Raw genomic sequence first — 23,090 nt, forward strand, 5'->3', positions numbered from 1 at the left:
ATCTCTTCTTTCCTCCAATAGGTTTGGCATCATGGTTTACTGGTACCACAATGTAGTTTTTCTTGCAATAATAGGGGGAGTTTAAAATATCACTCTCTGCAAATGCCATTCCACCTGCTCTGCATCTGTGAACAAATCTAACTTTAGATAGAAAACAATCTTAAATATTTTTAACTTGTTAATGATCCTCTTGCAGAGTCACTATGGGGACTCACTAACACTTTCGTTTGCTTAAGTTCTGGCCTGCTGTAACCTGCCCTCTGTGATAATCATCTCAAAATGCAATTTGACCTGAACGTGGAAGCAGCAAACTGCTTTGTTTGCAGCAGAGAAACTATTGCAGCCAACCAATGGGTGTTTGAGTACACAAAACAGATACCTGACAAACTTGTAATACAACAAGATTTGGAGTGTTCTGATGGGAATGGGCTCTAAACTTCTGATTTGGAAGTAGTCGGTTATTTTTAGATACGTTGTTATTAACTATTTTAATTGATCTTGAGGTAACATAGAACAGGCATCTCCAAATTCCACGTTGTGGCCTGTTCAGAACCACGCTACACAAGCAGCGTGGGAGTGACTGAAATTCCACTTGCATGAGTGGCGGGTGCTCGCACTCCCTCCGCTGCTTGTGCAAATGGAGCTGTGCACACAAGTGTGCTCGCCCGCTGCTTACATGGAACCATCCCCTCTCCCCACCACCACTGCCACCGTTGCCAGTCCACAAAGCCGGAAAGGTTGGGGACCACCAACATAGAAGATATATACATTTTGCAAAGTCCTAGAAACACTCATACAGAGAACTATATAACATTTTTATTAAAGACAAACTGCCATTATTAATCTGATTGGGATTTGTTTTATTTCTCCAGGCTTGCTACAGAGACTGGAGAGGATGAGGAAGATAAAGGTTCATCAAGTCAGCCTATTGCTCTGAGGAATTGTTTCCACCTGCAGAGGAACAGTATTCTTGAGAAGCTCATCAAAACCTGCCCAGTTTGGCTCCAGTTTGGCATCAGTCTGGAAAAGGCTTCTGACATACTCTGCAAGGAACCATCAGGGGTACAGTTATGCTTCTTCAAATAATCCAGTTCTTCAGGGACCAGATATTCTTTCTCAAACCTCGATCTGATCCTGAATCAGATCTTAATCTGCATTTGACCAATGGTTTTGTTTCCCTGCTATAGAGCTGTCACTTCCTCAAATGTTCATAGGACTGATTGTAAGGTAGCATTGAAGGCATAAATAGTACAGACCAGCCTTAATCAGCTTGTCCCACATCAGAATTCCCAACCAACATGGACTGTCTCATCTAGAAGCATCAAGTTGGGGAATGCAGGATAGCATGAAAGTGGCAGGCATCAGGAATGACAGGTTGTTGTTGTTTACTAGCCTCTCCAGGTGGGCTATTCAGAGCCAAATACAGCATATGATTTATTCATTCGATTTATTTAAAAATTCATACGCAGCTTTTTCCAAACACACTTTTTTTCCCCAGGACAGTGTGCAAAACATTTCAGAAACTAGTATCCGCTTCTGAATACATGCTTAGCCCAAGAATTTCTTCTATTTGATGCAAAAGGATTGAATTTTTCTTATTATAACAATCGTATTTTGTCCAGGGAGGGGGAACTTTTAATTATTGATAATAAAGGATTGCAATTTGATGAATGAATATGGATTGAATACAAAAGTTGAGTACAAAAGTATGTTTGGGTGCTTTGGTCATGAATGAGCATGACAATGACTGAGGACCAATTCTTTCTCTTCTCTCCTAACTTTAATTTCTCTGGCTTACTATTTCTTACTTTTCCTTTGCTTTATATAATGTAGCTTATGCAAAAAAGTATTGCGTGATGCATATGCATGTATGGAAATCTAGTGAAATTTTACTGAGATCTATTGGGAGATTTTGTTCTATCTTTTGCTCTGCTTCAGCTTGCAGGGATGAAAAGAGAAATACACCTTGGATTTATTTCCCCAGTAACTTTTTGTAGCAATTGCGTTGACCATAAAATGCTTTATAATTGTTACATGATTGAAAAAACACAAAGGCTGTTACTCATTGATATTCGACATGTGTTGCTTGTAAATAACTCAAATCTGCAATACAAAATTACACTTCAACTCCCATTTACCAAATCGCTCATCTTTTATTATTCCTTTGTAGTACCAGCTGCTATCTTTGAATAAAGGAGACACATACATACCACAGCAGATTGCTAACACATATACTCTTATTTGGTGCTTATCAACATTCCCAATTCAATTGTCCCAGAATTACCAACTTTGCTATCTGGAGGCCAACAGATTGGGGAAAGCTGGTGGACGTATTTATTTTTACACCAATCCTTTCCATGAAGAGCCTTTCATTTTCTTATTCCCTTAAATATCTCATCTCTACTTTGTTCCAAACCCAGCTCCATTTGCATTTGTTTTGCTGCTCAGTCCCAGTGGCTCTGTCCTTAGCAGCCATTCCCTCCAGCATACTTCTGCTTTCTTTCTTGTGTCATTCTAACTTCCAAAAAATCTTTTCCCCACTCTAGAGACAGCTCTTTACAAAAGACAGGCCTTGGTAGAGAATATGAAAGGGCTAAAAGCAGAATGGATAATCACAATGCAGGCAGCTTTATATCTCAACCAAGTTATTTATGCTAGTCTCAAATGAACTGGATCACAGAGAATAGGAAAGTAGTCTAATTTTCAGATGCTAGTAATAAAATGCAAAGCATGTTTTTTTTTTTTTTTTACAAAATTCTAGAAGGAACTGTAGGTAAATGAGTTACACGAGGAAGATTCCATATATTAAATAATGTATTTTGAATGGGCTTTCAGTGCCCCTGAAATAAATGTTGGGATCTTGATGGACACCTGATTGAAACCATTGATATATTCTGCAGTAGGGCAAAACAAAAATTAAACTGGAGACTAGGGGTTGATGTGGAAAAAAGATACAAATCCATGGCATGGCTTTCTTTGCTATGTAAGATATAGTTCCCAGGTGCTGGAGCCTTCTGTATTTCCCACAGCACCTAGGTCTTAAATGATATGCCTTAAGAACCCACTGCTCTTCTTCAGAATCGCGTTGAAGGCAGTGACATTCACAGAAGGGGTTGATGGAGGGCAACTGATGAAAACTGATTGCAGCTCTTCTTTTGTAAGTGCATCTTCTTTTGTAAGTGTACCATGTCACTTCCATGTAAAAAGGGGCAGGGTTTGTGCTGCCTTAGTCATTTTGATGAAGTGATAAATCCTACAGGTGCCTCTGCCTGAAAATATGATGTGGCTGAGGTTTCACAACCCTGTGAAGCACAGTTGCCTTTTAAGAAAGCAAGATAGAGAGCTTTCTAAGGCTGCTTCATGATCTTGGCATTGGAGCAAACATGTGTATCCACAGACACTTAGGTTTTGTCCCTTGCTTTATCTGATAGTGTTGTACTATGCTTCAGAAATTAAATTTGGTGCAGGACTGAAGACAACATCTCTTGACAACAGCATGACAATAGTAATGAAGCATGTTTTAAGAACAATAAAATCAGGAAAGCACTGATACGTCCGTTCCTTAGCACGACAAAGAATCTTACTTTAGCTGTGAATAAACCCATAGTTATAATTATATGGAAGTTTTCCTTATCGTTATAATGAGTGGATACTGTGGGAACATTGTTCTCAGGAAACTTGTGGATTTGATTTTAATAGATTCAGAAATGTATGAAAGTTTACTTCCATGAAAATACCTCAGTATGTGATAATTCTGCCTTGCCACCTATTAGATAAGTTTCTTTCATTTCCTTTTATCAGTAAATTACTTTTTTGCTATTATTTATTAAATGCTATTGCATATTACGGCATCATTAGCATTGCTAGCATTGCTAGCTTTACCCTTCCCACTTTTTGTAATAAGAGCAGCAGTCTATAATTAGTCTATAATTAGTCCATTTTTAAAGCTCTTGACATTCTATTTGGCCCAAGGCAAAATGTCAGCTATAAGTCTTCTCATCCCACCTTAAGCATGAAAGCCGTCTGGGTGACTATGGGCCAGTTACTCTTTCTCAGTCCAATCCACAATCAGAGGGTTATTGTTGTGGGTCAAATAGGAAGAGGAAGGGGTAATAGGTATGCTTGCCACCTTGAGTCATTTATAAAAATAATAAATGTGGGTAACAAGTAAATAATAAATGTGGGAAACAATAAATAAATAAGGACTTCATTTTCTATTTTAAGGACAAGCTAATATAATTTGTCATAATTAGAGCTCAAGCTCTAATTAGATGCCTACAGAAAGGGTCAAAGTAGTTATTATCTATTACTTAAGCAAATCTTATCAAAAACATTAGTGACCAGAGGATCATTTGTAGGGAATATAGGAGCAGTAAAAGAAGCATTTAATCTCTTGTTAGGGAAATAAAATTTCCAAGAATAAAAAGGCATATTAATTTCTAAAAAAATATTTATTTATGTATTTGTTTGTTTATGTTAATTCATAACTCAATTTTCCAGGAGTCCTGAGCAAAATTTGCAATAAATAAATAAACTTGAAATTTAATATGTGGAAAACAAAGCAGCTTTCAATACTTCAACACTTCCTGTTTCCTATTTGTGATCACATTTTGGACAATATTATTTCCAGGTCAAAGCAAGTTAATCAATGACTTGAGAAGCAATAGACTCTTCAATCTATGATTCAGGAAATGAAGAAAGGAGTAGATCCTCTTTTCCATCTCCATTAAGAAGATCTCCAATCCATTTACAAGCTTCCCCCAATCAGATTAATACAGAACTGTGACAACAAAGTGAGATCATTCATCTATGTAACAGTTCTGACATTCATTAAGAGAGAGGACCTTAGAGAAAAACCAGGCTCCCAGAGAGGGATTGTTTCTGATCCATTTGGCGTGCAGAAACAATGACAAGCAGGCATTTTTGTAGGTCCTTGACATTTGTTCTTCCCACCTTTCCTGAAATTAATATTTTCCCCTACAAATACTTCCCCACATTTTCCTCTCTGCTGGATTCCCCTACCATGTTAGAATCCAGAATGGATTGCAGATAAATGAATTTCCAGTTAAACTTAGTCTATGGCAGAAAAGCTGGGAATCCATACTGATTTTACTGAATCAGTGTAGTAGAGTTAGCTATACCATGACCAACGTCCCCTGGTGTTTAAGGAATACATATACCGGTACCCTGTTTTCCCCAAATTAAGACATCCCCTGATAATAAGCCCCAATCAGGCTTTTGAGCACATGGCAATAAGACCAAACACTTATTTCAGGGTTCAAAAAATATAAGACAGGGTCTTATTTTGGGGAAAACACGGTATATAACGAATGTGTAGCTGTAAATGCAACAATCAAGTCATCAGTCAAATGCATGCTCATTATACTGCCTCTTTTTAGGGAAAGTTTTGCAAAATGAAGAAACAGAGCAATCCTGGCAAAGCACTTTGCTTCTCCCACATTCAATAGGTTTATATACATTGCCTTTTGTTCTTCAACATTCTCATCTTTTTCATTTCATTTTTATCCAACCACAATTCCCTTGACTTCCCTGTTCTTCTCAGCCCATTCACTCTATTCCCTGTTTTGGCAATTCTATCCTTATTCACTCTATGTGTGAAAGCCACCAGAACATCCTTCTTTCCCATTTGTCCCTCATGTCAGCGTTCCAGAAGACCCCCAACTCCCAGTAAAGACGCGGAAGCAGGCATTTTCCAAAGTTCGCTTTACTGCAATAGGTAAACTGGCACATCTGGGAAATCCTGAATCTGAAAAACCCAGGCTTTCCTTCACTAATACAAAGCTCCCAAAACCAACCCCTCCTCCCCTTTCGGTCATATGCTCCAATCACCGTTGGTTTCACCTCCGCCCAGCCCTTGACCACTCCTCCTCCAGATGCTGGACCGCCCTGACCTTGACCGATATGAAAAACTGTTATTATATCTATTAACTCCCCTCTCCTAAATCCCCCCTCCTATTTTCCCACACATGAGGAGATGGCAGCATTGAAGCTTCCAGCTTAATATGGCTTCCACGGCTGACACCTCACATTAGTGTTCAATCCATGTTCATTCAGAATCCATCCATTCAGAACCCATTCACCCAATCTCTTATTATATCAACACACACTGATTCAACTTATGTTTGTGTTCCAACTTTCATTCAACTATTTCTTTTGATATACTCAGACTTCATGTGGATATATCCTGCGCACACAGAGAGAGAGAGTGTGTGTATCCATTTTCTGTTTTTCAACATTTCATTCCTCATAACAAAAATATATGCTATGCTTTGCTTTTCCAAAAGTATTTGCGCATCTTAAAATTTCTGCATCTAATTTCTCATTTTTAGAATACATTTTTTCAAGTTACATAAATTCATCTACTTGTTCTTGTTATTCATTACTTCGGTGTAACTTTCTATCATTCTCTCCATTTAAGAGATGTCAAATAGAGCTACCTTGATCTTTGTTAATTTTCAGCTCCATATTTCTTATTTCATCAATCTACCTAGCATCAACAGTAAATAATTTGGATTCTTGCAAACCACATGACCTCATCTACAAAGAAAAGTACATGTAATTCATATATCCAACCAGGACACTTTTTATATCAACTCAAGCATTCCTTAACTACAACCATAAAGAAACTCTTGTCTTGCTTCATTCTACAATGCTGGGCCTTTTGCTAACTATTTCATTTATACTCATGCAAATTTTATTTCAAGGGTTTAACTCCTAGACTTTTTGAGTCAATTGACTTTTGGTCATTTTTTCCCCTATCCTTCAGAATCAGAAATATCTGCTTCATATTTTCACAATGGCTTTGTCTGGCCTGAGAATCACTGACTCCTGCCTTCTTGGCTTTAGTGCCTTTCTTTCACTTCATTTATTAAGTCATATTATTTACCTTTTACACTTCTTAAGTACCAAGTTGCAATCTTGGACATCATCACCAGATTAGCCCATGTATGTTGACATGATGGATTTCTTCAACTGAAGCTTTCACATAAAGATTTTTATAAGTTGGAGAAGAAATAGACTAACTTATTAGTTATAGTGGTCCCACATGCAACATTCTGTGCTACACCTGATAGAATAGAATAGAATAGAATTTTTTATTGGCCAAGTGTGATTGGACACACAAGGAATTTGTCTTGGTGCATATGCTCTCAGTGTACATAAAAGAAAAGATACGTTCATCAAGATGACAGAACTGGTGAGCTTGGGCACATTTGGCCAGAGCACAAAGCCCATAAACGCAACCAAAACTGAATTCTATCCCAAGCATTCTTATGTTATGATATGCAAACAAGGAACTTTAGTTATATGCCTATAAGACCCTGCTGTCTATATCCCATCAACTAGGAGTGTTTCTTTTACAAGGCACCCAAATCTATAGTGACTCTGAGCAGTGATTGACATACTCAGGATACAATACCAAGAATACAGAAATTCACTTCCATCTCCTTACCATGCATACCTGCACATTTATGCATTCAGTTTATCTGATTCAAAATGATAAGAACCTGTAATAATTATATATGTTCCCTGTAGAAGCACATCAGCTTTTCTTCTTCAACCTTCTTCAAGGAGGAAGAAAGTAAGGAATTTGTAGGGGTACAAGTTATGCTTTAAGTGTTAAAACGATACACCAAATGTGATTTAAAAACAATCCAAAAACCTCTTTCAGTATTAAACTGATCATAAGAAGAATATGTGAAACTGTAATTTTGGTAAGAATGTAATAAAATTATGAGTTCATTTTACAATTCAGATATGATATTTTTTAAATGACAGAATAATATTTTATATTCTCATATAATCTCATTTACCCCTTTTCCTCTGTTCAGGTATTTATGGTTCAGAAAGATGAGACCCTGAAAAATCTATTCCTGTTAGTTCATTTTCCAGCCCAGAAAGAGGGGTGTGACATTCTAGAATACAAGATAAAAGAAGAAAAATCTTGTAAGTTCATCTCCCTTCTTGAAACACATTTCAATATTTATGCACACTATACCCACACTATGATCTGTTTCAGTACATATATTTACACTATATTTGCCTGCATATACATTTGCTATGAACTTCAGATTCTGGGGCTTGAAAGTTGTAGGAATTGGGTTTATCTAGTCTAGTGAAAAGAAGAACTAGGGGTGGCATGATAGCAGTGTTCCAATATCTCAGGGGCTGCCACAAAGAAGAGGGAGTCTTCTTCAATTCTCCAAAGCCCCTGAGGGTAGGACAAGAAGCAATGGTTGGAAATTAATCAAGGAGAGAAGCAACCTAGAACTAAGGAGAAATTTCCTAACAGTAAGAACAATTTACCAATAGAACTCGTTGCCTTCAGAAGTTGCTGTGAACACTCCTTCACTGGAGTTTTAAGAAGAGACTGGACAGTCATTTGTCTGGAATGGTATAGGACAGTGGTTCTCAACCTTCCTAATGCCGTGACCCTTTAATACAGTTCCTAATTATTTCTAAGACCATTGAAAATATGTGTTTTCCGATGGTCTTAGGCGACCCCTGTGAAAAGGTTGTTTGACCCCCAAAGGGGTCGTGACCCACAGGTTGAGAACCACTGGTATAGTATCTTCTGCTTGAGCAGGGGGATTGAACTAGAAGACCACCAAGTTTCCTTCCAACTCTGTTATTCTTCTGTCTCTGAAATGTAGGACTGAGGCAGATCTTCTCAAAGTGCTGTCCTTTGAGAGAGGAAGAGATTCTTCCTCGGTGTATTTTTAGCAAGATGATTTTAAAATTATACTAGACAAATTCAGAGAAGACAGTACTATCAGAAATTATTTAACCACGATAGCTACATGGATATTGTAGGTTCAGGAGTAGTATATTGCTTCATCTCAAATGCTGGAGACCAGCACTAAAGTAAAGGAGTTGCTTTCATGCTCTGTTTATGGACCAGTTAATTGATTGATCAATACTAAAAACCAAGTCTGGACTAGAGTATTAGATAAAATGGAATCTGGTAGTAATAATAGGAACTGTTACCGGATTGTGTTAGGTTGTTTGTCTTGGTGCATCTGTCCAGCTCACTATTTCCATTGGGTGGGAGCAGTGGTGAAATGTAAAATTTGTTATTACTGGTTCTGTGGGCGTGGCTTGGTGGGGGTGGGGGTAATTTGACAAGGTGGGTATGGCTAACTTTTTTTTTTTTTACTTTTAAAAGCATTTTTTCTGGGATGGTATAGGACAGTGGTTCTCAACCTTCGGCTGAAGAGGTTGTAGAAAAAATGCTTTTAAAAGACTTTGACGATCCCAGCTGAGCCGCGCGATCATCAGAGGCTTTTTTTTTTACTTTTAAAAGCATTTTTTCAGCCGAAGAAAAAATGCTTTTAAAAGTTAAAAAAAAGCCTCTGATGATCGCGCGGCTCAGCTGGACATGGGGGGGGGCAGGGATTTTTGCTACTGGTTCTCTGAACCACCCACCACCATTACTACCGGATCAAGTGATCCAGTCCGAGCCGGGAGCATTTCACCTCTGGATGGGAGTTTATCCATCAGCCAAAAAAAAAAAAAAGGTGAATAAAAATGGAACTGCAGAGTTATTATGATTGAAATGGAAAAACAATGCATTTTACCATATGAGAGAGATTGTGATCACATGGGCTGTGATCCTTTTGTTATAGTGCACAAGATTGTGGCTAGATAGACAGTTGTACCTACTCAATTTCTTGTCTGGCAGTTAACACTAAGAGGTAGTTTTCAAGAATATTGTTCTCTTTTCTTTCATAGCTGCCCATCGTATATTGAACTCTAGGGAGCTCCCAGTTTTTAATCTTCAACCAATTAAGACTGCATGGCCCTTAAAATAAAATGCAGACAAATTTGGACATAAGGCCACTTTAGCTTGGACCAACAGTTAATACCAGTATTATGCTATATATTACATGAAGTTCATGAAGTTTACAATTTTCCTATCATGGATCTTAGAAAATCTATGATTTTTTTCTTTTCCTTTTGCAATGTTATCTACACTGGTGAATGGCTATTGGAATCTCTTGGTAGGGAATTCCACAAAAGCATTGTCTTTCCGAGTAAGACTGATGTTCAGAATATAAAAATTCATGAAAAAGGCTGAACCTCTATCAGGAATGCTGTGTTATACACTATGCTACTGTAAATGTCTTGCCTCTCCAGTCTTCCCCAGAAAGCAGGACTCTTCAAACTGCAGTTGTTCCTAAAAGAGCTTTTATTGGAAGGTTTGTGATAACAAGAGATCTAGGCAAGAACTGAAGCTTCTCACGTAAAACCAGTTATTTAAAGCAATGCTAACCAAACCCCTCCCACATGACATCATTGCAGGGAAACAGAAACAGGAAACAGAAACTTCATATATAGACCAGTGGTGGGTTGCTACTGGTTTGCCCCGGATCGGGTGAACTGATAGTGGAGGCGGGAGGCTCCACCCACCTGCAGTAGAAGCATCACATGCATGCGCAAGCACGCGAGTGCCCACGAGTGAACCAGTAGCGATGGGTTTTGAAACACACACACACACACACACACTGGTTCCGACCACTCCATTCCTCCCAACTTTCCTCCCACCAAAATGCCAGTGTCCCTGTAGAAATATCTGGGACCTGACAGCTACATTAGTTTTACCTGCTTGCTCATAAAGGGAGATGACATTTTCCTTCCTTGAGTTTTGAAATGGGTTGTGTGTCCCTCCTTAATCACCACATCTCTCTGGCAATTTTCCAGGCTACTTTTCATTTCATTGTTGTTCCCAATTCCTGGTAATAAGGTTATTAAGTGAATGCAAATGCTAATGACCATTCCAGAGTACTAAAACATTTAGGATGCTGCTCTCTGTGGCTTGGCCCACAGTGGCCTCTTGCAGATTAATTCTTTTGCCCTAGCTATTCTCAGAAGCCACATTCTCAAGTGTAATGACTTGTGTCAAAGAAGCCAAATATTTTTAAAGTGTGTGTGTGTGTGTGAAGGTGTGCTTCCAAAGCATTCAGCAATTTGAACTTCACAATGTCCTGTTCCTGGGGGGGAAAAAAACTGTGTAAAAGACTGATTCCTCAGCACATGTAATCTCATTTTCTGATAAATGGCATTGCACACCCTCACGTTTGCCGAGCTGCTACTTTTGGAAAGAAGTTAAAAAAAAAAAGTGCAAACATTTCTCCAAATAGTTTGCACTGACATGTGCCTAGAATTATGGAAATACTTGGGGAATATTCATGAGTTCTATGGCACACAAAGAATCAGAGAGGGTTAAATTAGCTTGAACAATCACAGAGGTATGACATCACTGTTGCATTTCTGCACTATTCATATGGAAACTAATGAGTAAATGGAAAGAGAAAAACAAGATAGAGGCTTAGAAAAGACAGCTTTATTCTTTCAATTGAGCAGACCGTTTAGCTTCAGCTTGTTTCTGTATTTATCTGGAAATGTATTGTAATTCAGTATCCCTTGCAAAACATCATCAATCCTCCAAATACAGTGGAGCACATTTTAACATAATTCATGAAAAATGTCTAAACTAATTGCAATGGCCCTTGAGGTTACCTTTGTATCCTATTGTTGAATCTTTCTATTTAGGATCAGTCATTATGCAGCCTGCGTATGAAATCATTCTAGGAGGCTGGAACCAAATGGTAGTGATCTCAGCCAGGATGACTGAACACCTCCTTTTGCTCCAGCTGGAAAATAGATGTAGCCAAATGCAGCTCTGGGTCCAAAGAAATCAAATATTTGTTGGTTCCAATCAAATCTCATCGCTATGAGGCCAAATTGAATGAGAAGAGGTGGAGTGAAACAAGCTAACTAATGGCTGTGTTCGAGGTAGTCTCCCAACAAATATTGGGCACATGCTATAATTTTATCTAATGAGAGTGTCCATCACTTTAACAGATCCCAGGCACTTCTTGAGATCTGTTCTCTCTAGTTTGTTCCAGATCCTATTGTCCTCCCTTTAATTACTTCTGCAGTGTACTTCCTACAAGTTGTAAGCTCCTGGAGTGTAGCTTCTCGATTGCAGTTTTGCATATTACATAAAGAAGAAAACTAATGACTGATGGAAGCATTCCAGTTATCTTCCAATATGACTTCAGAACATTCTCTGAAGGCCTGAGAGTGGAGTGAAGAATACCAATCATCAGACACAGTTCAGAATGATTGATAGATTCTTAGAAAGAGGACTGATTGGAGCAGGAGAACTTGCAGGATCTGGATACTGGGAATAGGTTGCTACCAGTTCTCCCCGGTTCTTGTGAACCGGTAGTGGAAATTTTGAGTAGTTCGGAGAACCGGTAAATACCACCTCTGCCTAGCCCCACCCCCAATCTATTCGCTGCCTCCTGAGTCCCAGCTGATCGGCTAGAAGGAAAAAAATCAGGGCTCCCTTGACAAAGAAGAGGAAAAAAAAACAAGACACCTTAGCTTTAAATTGAGAAGCCAAGAAACCTCCCAACTGATTGGCTAGAATCGATCTGCTCCTTGTAAACCGCTCGGTGGTGGTAGATTGGTAATTGAGGCTAAACTGCCTGAAAGCGGTTTCTGATGTTCTCGGTGGTGGCAGAGTGGCAAAAAACTGTTTGAACTCTTGCCACGGTGCTTCAAAGGGCCGCCCTACAGCTGTTCAGCAGTAAAAGGCAGTGTGGTGGTAGACCAGTGTGCTCCAAAAACAAATGGGTAGACCGGTATGCTCCAAGAACAAATGGGTAGACCGGTATGCTCCAAGAACAAATGGGTAGACTGGTACGGTTCTGCAAGCAGTTAAAAGCCTGATAGACCAGTATCTCTGCTAAATCCTAAAGAATTGTTTGTCACATGACCATCAAACTACGCCCACAAAATAAGCCACACCCACAGAACCGGTAGTAAAAAATTTTAGAAACCACCCCTGGTTGGAAGGCTGGTCCAGACATTAAATAAGATCATGTACACCCAAGATTTTGATCTGGTGGAGCCAAGCCATCTACTGTTGTAGGTGGTAAAAACATCTGAAGTCAAGGCACATTCCTGCCAGTGGTGAAATTCAAAATTTTTTACTACCGGTTCTGTGGGCATGGCTTGGTGGGCATGATATGGCTTGGTGGGCGTGGCAAGGGAAGGATACTGCAAAATCTCTATTCCCACCCTTTCCTCTGACTAAAATAAAACAAGTCTCAAGCATGTGAATGGTGACAATAGGATATGCAGTATACTGCCCATCAACTGGACCCTCCTCCCATTGTACTTATCCTTGCAAGAAAAAAGCACAGTTTGTTAGCTTATTTTATTGTCATTGCACCTCGTACAACGTAATTAAATGCCATCTTCAGTGTACATTATAATTATAAAAAAAAATACACACATCCTTCACATTCTATACAATTGAATTGAAAACTGATATTGCATTACTATTGCACTATACAGTATACAGAAGCTCACAATCTGGGGAAAATAGTTTTCCAAGCCTCATTGCAATCTACCCATTTTGAGTGCCTGTTTTGATAGTTTATACAGAATGTAAAATATTAAAAACAAACAAAATGACACATCTAAATACAGATAGATGTCCACACAACCAGTATAGACATCTAAACTCCAATATCCACTCAGACAAGACCATCATAACTAGCTTGCAGAAGGCTAATAAGAAGAGTAACAGTCACATCTCTGCAAGCCAGGTATTTCATAGCAATGGGACCACAATAGGGAAGGATGCATGGACTACACCAATGGATCCATTGACCCTTGTATTCACATAGGACCCTGAGCATCCCTCTCTGCATGTTCACAGGACAGAACTGGGCAGATTCCCCCTGGTAAAGATGATACATGAGGTAACCTGGAGCCTAATCAAGTAGGCCTTTAAGCAGGCCTGTCAAACTGGCGGTCCGCAGACTGGATACGTCAACTGCAGGCCACGTCCACCCTGGCTCCGCAAAGGCAAAAAAAGTCACAATCTGGCCTGTGACATGTTTGACACCCATGACAAGTTTGACACCCATGCCTTTAAAGATCAAAACAGCCCTTTGCATGGGACTCAGAAGCTTATTAGCAACTAAGGCAGTGACTGCAATATAGAGGTCATCTGCTAATAACTTAACCATTGCATTGAGTTTTGTGCCAACTGAATGGTATAATGGTAGCCTCTGAATAATTTTTGCCTCATGTAAAGCATGTTAAAGATGAATATAAAGTCATGAGTCCCAGTTGCCAGTATATCTAGTCCAAGTAGTTTAAAACCGATGCACTAGCCTCAGCTGAGCAAAGAGTTCCTGGCCACAACTTCTATCTTTCTTATGGGGAGAACAAATCTGTCCAGAACCAATGTTGGAACAGTCATGGAACTAGAATAATTCCAGATAAGACAGTCACTCCCGCTTGCTAGGACTGAGGCTTAGGTTATTTCTACTCATTCAGATTCTCACAGTTTCAAGAACTAGGACTTACATTTCTGGTTTGGGATGGCAATGTAGAATTTAATCTCTCTCTCTCTTCCCCCGCCCTCTCTCTCTCTTCCCCTCTCTCCCTCCCTCCCTCCCCCCCTCTCTGCAACGAGAAGACATTGAACCCTCTGGTAACTAGGTACAGGGTGGTGATGCTTTCCAATGGTTTAGAAAAATTCCCAAGTGCTTACAGGAAGCTACTGAGATACATTTCCACCTACCAGTGGTGAGACAACAGTTCTAGGCAACAGTAATGTGCAGTTAAATTAGAAAGTGATCAATCTGATCATGGCCAAAAACTAAAGGTAATGTCCCCCATTTTCAGATCCACACATCATTTGCTCTGAGTTAAACTACTAATCACCAATATATGAGTAGGGATTAGTAGGCACATAATCTGGAAACGATAAATTCCTAAGCAGCACTGGACCTCATTCCTAAGGTGTTCATTGGTGTTGAAATGCTTAAGCATTTATATTATAGCATAAAGGACTCTGGAACAGTAATGAGGTTTACTGCAAGATTTCTCTCAAAAAGTCTCACAACTGGTACGACTGCTGCTATATTTAACTTCTAGGTATATAAAAACTTCATTTGAGCTTCTTCCCCAGCTGTCCCTAAATAATGAGGAAATGCTGGCGTCTATCAGAAAAAGGGCCTTGTTTGAGGCAATGCAACCTCCCCCACAAAGCTCATTTGATGCTAACATTATGAACCTTGGAGCAACAAATCAAATTTTTGTCTTTATTTCTCAGGTATTTTAGAAACCATTTTGGTGTTAGAAGTTAACTGTTTTCATGATTCTTCACTATGATTTTATACTTTTTAGCAATTACTATAGCTCTGTTCTCCTGTTCCCTAAGAATGTTTTAATTCTGTTTTCCGATTTTAAAAAATATATTAATGTTGATTTTATATTTACTTTTTTATAACATGGGTAGTACAAGTACTGGCCTACGGGACATGAGATTTCTTCCTAATCTGTTCTCAGAATGAGTGTCAGGATACCTTTTTAGGTGATAGAAGCTTGAGGACAAACGAACCAAGCTTCTGGCTTTCAATCACTACTCTCTCTGAAGTTGGTACCCTGTTTCCCCTAAAATAAAACATCCCTTGATAATAAGCCCAAACGGGCTTTTGAATACATGCATTAAAATAACACACACACCCGAAAATAAGCCCTCTCTGAAAATAAGCCCTCCCGGAAAATATTTAAATACATGTGCAGCCGGTCCCCACCATTTCCTGTGGTTAGGGTTAGGGAGACAGAGCTGGAAATCAGGTAAGATGGCAAGAGGAGCCCCGTCTTGCTCCATGCACCCAAAAATAATAAGACATCCCCAAAAATAAGGCCAAGCACTTATTTCGGGGTTCAAAAAAATATAAGGCAGGGTCTTATTTTTGGAGAAACACAGGTATGACCGAAGGGCAGAACTTTTTTTCCAATAACAGCAGAGAATCAAACAGCTCCAGAAGTAGCATAAGAACAACTGCAGGGTTTCAAATTTGATCCTTTACAATGCCAAGACATTGTCTCACAGATAAACAGAGTGGAGCCTTGGAGATGTTGCTTTCCAATCATGGTCACTGGTTTTATTTTTAGCTCTAGCAACGTGCCAAAGATAGCTGTGTCAGTTCTCCATATTTAGTAACCGTGACCACAGCACATTGGAGTAAGCTCAGGGTCGTGCCTCTGGTGTCTTTCCATATTTCGGGTAAGTTACCCACCTATTAGTGAGTTCTAGTAATTAAAAAATAAATATTCTCTTATTTATATTTTCTGATGGAAGCAAAGACCCCTCTGGCAGTCTAATAGATTCCTTAAGTCATTTTGTGAAAGACTAGCATGGCTTTAATAGTTTTATTGCTTTAGCAGTTTTCAGAAAGCACAATAAGTAGATTAAATGTGAAAGGCAAAGGGATATTATTGAGGTGAACTGTGATTCAGTTTAGATTGGTTGACTTTTACAAATAGAAGTATTAAAGTTAGGCTAATATAAAAAGCAGATTACAGAATTATGCAACCAAGAATGAAGCACAATACCAGAGAAGCATTCCTGAGAATATTTGTCACAACTTGGACTCACATCGTGCTGTTGGAGCCAAAATTCTAGCTCAGGAAATGAATGTTGATTTGGAGCCTTTGGACTTAAATCCCTTCTCCACCATGAAGGTTACCATGTGATTTAGTTAACCACCTAGTTTTGTTCTATATGGTAGGAATAGCCCTAAGCAGCCCAGTGAGCAGATGCACGTCTAGTAACACTATGCATTGTGTTATTTCAGAGGGAGGAATGATGGAAATAATAAGACTTAGTGGTACAGTGAGATTTTTTTAAAAAGAGCTGGAATTCATAGAAGTAGGGGGAATGCCTTTTAGGAGTAGCTGGTGTCAGAAAAGAGTTTTTTGGCCAGCACTGATTAGGGAGAGCCTGTCTTCTGTGCTAGATAAACTCTTAAGCAGATGGTGCTGGCCACTACCAACTATTTTAGAGTTTAACTATTCAGATTGCAATCTATTTATGTTTTTCACTTTGTTAAGGACAGTGAAAATACAAAGGAGAATACAAAATGGCATAGAGTAGAGAGTAGGGGAGGAAACAGCCTTGAGCCAGGGTTCTCCAACTATTAATTTGCTATTGACAGGGTGACCGGACTTCCTGAGTCAAGGTCATTTCCATGCCCTGGTCAAAGTTGGTTACTGATTAAAGGTATGATAGAATTGATGTTAGCTCCACCCTGGCGATTTGAGGCACAGCACGAGACAGCTAGCATGCATTAAAAAATTCCATTATGAAGCTAAATCCCCTTCCAGTTAAACTGAGCTTCTTGAAAAAGCCGGCTTCTAGGAAAGGGTCACCATTTCCTCTTTTTTCTTCTGTATTTTTTTTGGAATAAGGCACTTTATTCGTCTTGTCTCCAGAGTGTGTGGGTGTTTTAGAAAATGTATTTGTCAGGCTAAATGTGAAAACAAAGGTCATGCAGTAGCTTTAGTGAAACTGGGTCTTAATTGTCACATAACAGTGAGCAAGCTTATAGATTTTACAAAAACACATATTCAGGATGGAATTTAAGGACCATCCACAAACAAAACCCAACCAATATGGGAGAGTGAGTTAAATATGATGAGATGATTTGTCATCTCATAAAAAAAAAAATAGAAATAGGGCAGATCTGTGACTTGCATAGTTGTGGCACCATCTTGAATTTTTGACCTGCCCCTCTTCCCTCCTGCAGACACCCAAGTTAAAATTTTAAATCAAGTTTAACAAGGAAATCCTTCCTTGTTAAATCCCTCCTTCCTTCCTTCCTTCCTTCCTTCCTTCCTTCCTTCCTTCCTTCCTTCCTTCCTTCCTTCCTCCTTCCTGTTATAACTGTACTTGGCCAAAAGCTGAATCAACCCTCTTTGGAATGGCTAAGGAAAAAGTAATTTACAGTATGTGTGGGCATACCCATAGTACCTGTTAGCAACTCCGTAAACAGTGGCATCCTTTCTGGTCTTGTACAGGATTCCAAGAACAAGATTAACATAAGGAGGTGCTGACAATTGCTGTATGTATACCCACAAGTACCTGGATCATATTTCTCCCATCAAATTGGAGTCACTGCACAACTTCAGCAGTTAGGCTCAGGAAACCTCCAAAAAATCCCAGGTTTTAGACTGGACTGGGCAATTAAAATAAAAAAGGTAACAGCAAACCATTGCTATACTGTTGCAAAAAAAAAAATAATACCACCAATATAGACTGTCCACATATATAGTAAGTCTTTATTCAAGGGATACTTAGCTTTAAGTATTCTCCCCATTTAGGTGTCTTCTAATTTTCAACTTGTCATTCCCAGTCATTCCATAACTACATTATCTCTTCTCTCTAGAGAAGTTCCTAGTTTTTCTTTTCAAATAGGCATAGGAGAAGTCACAATACTTGTTTTCCAGACCAAATAATTTTGTGCTTTCTGCCAATTACTGGACTATTTTTGCTAAGCCATTCTCTTTCTTTTCATTGCAGAATGCTTTGTTCTGTTTAATCGTATCAAAGGTTGCTGAGGCATCATCATTGTTCAGGATTTGTAGCTCCATTCCTGAGTGAAGTGAGATTTGAGCAATGGGATAAAATCTTTGTTCTGAGAAGGAGGTTTTAAACAAATTGATAGGAAGTGGAATAGAACAGTGTTGATTCTAGTAACACTGATCAAAATAATTTTGATTCTAGCTCATAAGTTTCATTTGAACTTCACAGCAAATTATTTGTGGCAAATGTCAAATTGTTATCTGTCACTATAAATTTTATTTTTTAAACAGCACCAATGAAATGAGACACATCACCAATTTTTGCCATTTCTCCTGCTGTGAAGTGACCATTTCAGAACGAGACCATCATGCATCAATCTCTCTGATATAGTGAGACCAATCCCTGAATACTTTTCTTATTTCTCATCAGTATTGCACCTGGAAGGATCTCTTCTTGTGTTTGAAGACATCTTCAAACTGGTGGCATTCTACTGTGTCAGTAGGTAAGTTGGATAAATATTTTCCAGTCATGGGTGCCATGTGATCTTGCAAATCTGCTTGTAAAAAATGAGTAGCCTGCAAAAAAAAAAAAAAAAAAAAGGCTTCAAGAGGATGGTTGAGGTGGAACGGAGAGCATGCTCCCTCAACCCACAAAGGAGGGAAGAGTGATGGAAAAAACCTGCTTGTCCACCTGCATAGAATTCCTTGTTTCCTGGGGCTGCCAACATAATGCCTAAGTAAAAGGAATCCTGATCTCAGAGCATAAAGATAATGTCTGTCTGTCTGTCTGTCTGTCTGTCTGTCTGTCTATCTATCTATCTATCTATCTATCTATCTATCTATCATCTATCTACTAAAATCCTTGTTGTTTTGACTTTTAACTGGGTAAAACAGTGCATTATATGGCAACAACTTTTGAACCAAGATATTTCAAATGGGTTAACTTACAGAATTTATCCAAAATCCAGGACTCATGACTCCCAAGAGAATGACATTTGGGGAAGTTGTGATTGTTTCTGTGCTACTAGGTGCTGTGGTTACATGATCTTCCTTTCCAATATTCTATGACAGTTTCCCAGCCAGACTCACAATCTCTCACTGCCCCATCCAAAAGCAACTTATCTACCTGCTAGAAAGTGGGGGGGGAGGGAGGGAGGGAGGGAGGGAGGGAGGGAGGAAAGAAGGAAGGAAGGAAGGAAGGAAGGAAGGAAGGAAGGAAGGAAGGAAGGAAGGATGGATTTCCAGTGTTCCTTGCCAGATTCCCACAAAAAAGCTCAACAGGGAAGCCAAGTAAGGAGTCAGAATTCACTCTCGCTCCCACTGCTTATCCCAATATTTGAGTGGCTGCCACAAAAAAGTGGGACCTCAATTTATTCTCCAAAGCACCTGAAGACAGGACAAGAAGCAATGGATGGAAACTAATCAAGGAGAGAGCCATCATAGGAAAAATTTCCAGACAGTGAGAACAATTAGTCAGTGATTTGCCTTCAGAAGTTGTGGGTGCTCCATCACTGGAACTTTTTAAGAAGAGATTGGACAACCATTTGTCCAGAACGGTATAGAGACTCCTGTTTGTGCAGGGGGTTGGACTAGATGACCCACAAGGTCCTTTCCAATTCTTTGTTATTCTATTCTTCTTCTTCTTTGCTTATCTTTGGTCATTCTTTTTCTCTCTTTAGATAAGGAAATGTCTCTGAAACAATGACCCAATGGGACATGACTTGTTGAGCAGTCTATAACATTGCAGCTGGCATAATTTGCACAGGAAAACAGAAGAAGAAAATTCAATTTGTAGAATGTTATTTCAAGCTATGGACAGTGCAGTGTAGAAATTACATTTAGCAATGCTTTCTTGGTTAATTTTTTAAAAGCCTAGCCAAGCAGATCAGACAAATTTGGGATGATATTTTTCTATTCATAGGAAGTATTTTATTTGAAGGAGCATTCAGAATGGGCACCCTCTATCTGCAATCAATAATGTGAATCCAGCCCATTATATTTCATCCACTGAGAGCAATTCTGTATGCAGAACATATCTTTCTTTATAAAAAGTTCCCTTATACCTTCTTTGTTTTTCCCCATCACCTGCTTTGCATTATAATTACATAAATCTTGAATATATGAAGTGCTACCAAAAAAAACCAGAGGGGAAAAATAGTTTGGTACAATCAATATCCAAAGTTACTGATTTGAGACAATCTTGTTATGAAATTATTATGTCTCTTTTTTTCCACTCATCATTATTAGGAAAACCTAAGGAAGAGATATTTTGAGGCCCCAAAGCCAAACCTATTATTGTGTGAGCAAAAGAAACAAGATGGTCACCTCAAGCAAAAGACTCTGAGAGGCAGCATTAAAGTAGTAGGAGAAAAGAGTTGCCTCTTGCAGATGTTCTGGTGGTGATCTGGCAATTCACATGTTTACTGAAGAACTAATTATTTGAACATCAACTTCACTTTTGTAAATCAAATTGGAGGGAACATGAACAAGTTCCTCATAATACTATAGGTCATTTTGATGGAACTCGTTTGATTTGTTCATGGAGATATTCGTATAAAACAGAATAACAGAATAACAGAGTTGGAAGAATAACAGAGTTGGAAGGGATCTTGGAAATCTTCTAGTCCAACCCTCTACTCAAGTAAGAAACCATACACCATTTAAACAAATGTTTGTCCAATTTCTTCTTAAAACCTCCAGTGTTGGAGCACTTACAACTTCTGGAGGCAAGTCATTACACTGATTAATTGTTCTCACTGTCAAGAAATTTCTCCTTAGTTGTAGGTTGGTTCTGTCCTTGATTAGTTTCCATTCATTGCTTCTTGTCCTGCCTTCAGGTGCTTTGGATAATAGCTTGGTTGTCTTCCCCTTCTTTGTGGCAATCCCTAGGGTATTGGAACACTGCTGTCATATCATCCCTAATCCTTCTTTTCATTAAACATGATTAAATGTGTATATGAATATGAATATGAATATGAATATGAATATGAATATGAATATGAATATGAAAAGGATCTCTTTTATTTCAGGAACCCCAAAATGGTTATTACCTGACAATTTTATTTTATATATCCTCTAAGTAGGAGGGATATATAAAAATTATAATAATTAAATTATAAACCTTTTATAATTTTTTTTAAAAAAATAAGTAAAATGCTGCATATAATTAAGTGACTGCTGGATGTAAGTAGTCCAATTCTCCTAAATAGTCCTGTGAAAGTTTGTGGTAAGTGAGATTGCCTTGGATAGGATCACTTGCTAAATAAAATTTAATGTAGAGGATTTGGACTAATGTATAACAAGTATCAGCAAAATGGAATGGGTAGGCGGATGGCAGTGGTGAGTTCATCTCTTAACTTTAGGATTTGCCAAGGCAAGCAGTTTGTTTAACCCTTGTCCAATTGTGTGACAAAAACGACTTCCTTTAATATAGAGAAGCTATAGCCAAGCTCTATTAGCATATATTAAATGAAACTTGCTGTTCCAAGCTGTTTTTTTTTTTAAAAAAAAGAATGACCTCAGTCTGGGAATAAGAACAAAGAATCTTCATCAGTGGTTTCAGAATATTTTGCTGCATGGCCCTTTATAATAGCTAAATCTAACTTGTGTCCCTAATCTCCTGAAAGGACATGTATATATAGGCACTAATAGGTAGGAACAGAGAGAACAAGTACAGAATTCCACACAATTTGGGAATATGATATATCCCAAGAAGCATATTAATCATGTGCATGTTGTACTACCATTCATCTGGTGGCTAAAACCTCTATGGCTGCATATTGTGACATTTTAAGTGAGATAACTTTCTAGCGTGAATAGCAGGTTGCCGAATAAGCTGAACACCCTCTTTGTGGATATAGATAGGTGATCAATGATAGCACCAGTCAGTTAAACAATTTATTTATTGTTTTAAAATAGCATCAGTCAATCTGTAGTCTTTAGCTATACTGAATGAGAACTTTGGCAATTGCAGCCCCGTTACATCTGGATTGCAACTGGTTGGCCTGATTAACTACAGTCAGTGACGTCCTATGAAGAGCATGTACTTCAGAAGTCTTCCCCATTAATGCCTTTATAGTGCTCCCCAACCATCCAGAGCCTGTTCTCGTTACTATTATATCAGCACAATAATGGGTGGATAACTCTAGAAGACATTATGACCATTTCATCATTCCTGATTTATGTTCTTTCAGTATCACCAATCATTCTTGTGTTTATATTACACCTTCTTCATGCTTGATTGGCCCAGCAGTTGTAGAATGATGCTATACACTGTTATAAATTCCTAATAAGGAAATGTCAATTATCCCAAGTGGGGATCTTGAATAAGGACCCTTCCAAAGCGGTAACTAATTATGGCAGGAATATACCTTGGCAACATCTGTTTTTCTGCTCAGTTTCCATTATGTTGCCTTCAAATCATTGACAGCCCGAGAAAGCTATGAGAAAGGTTTAAGTTGTTCTTAATTCTGTCTGCATTAAAGTTATGTTTTCCTATTATTCTGATTCTGTCTAAGGACAGGCTCTGGATATACAAATGTGCAAACTTTGCCATGCATAACCTTGAAGTGAATCAAAGACTGGTAGTGACTGAGAAGAGGGGCAATAACAACAGCAAATGGGACTAGCAATTTTTGTGCCATCTCGGGGCTGCAACAGAGCAGTATAGA

The 23,090-nt window shown here is 38.7% G+C and overlaps 1 protein-coding gene across 1 annotated transcript in view; it reads left to right on the forward strand.

Annotated features, from left to right (window-relative positions):
- Positions 1 to 15,079: 15,079 nt before the first annotated feature.
- RIN3 (Ras and Rab interactor 3) overlaps positions 15,080 to 23,090 on the forward strand; it is a 50,281-nt gene continuing 42,270 nt past the window's right edge. Inside the window, exons 1-3 of the mRNA XM_070936085.1 lie at positions 15,080 to 15,163; positions 16,018 to 16,123; positions 18,851 to 18,923. Of these exons, the coding sequence (XP_070792186.1) occupies positions 15,080 to 15,163; positions 16,018 to 16,123; positions 18,851 to 18,923 (263 nt within the window). The remainder of the gene's footprint in view (positions 15,164 to 16,017; positions 16,124 to 18,850; positions 18,924 to 23,090) is intronic.

This window comes from Pituophis catenifer, unplaced genomic scaffold, assembly GCF_029215685.1.
Source record: "Pituophis catenifer annectens isolate HBS135680 unplaced genomic scaffold, rPitCat1.0.hap2 SCAF_1, whole genome shotgun sequence".
NCBI lineage: Eukaryota > Metazoa > Chordata > Lepidosauria > Squamata > Colubridae > Pituophis > Pituophis catenifer.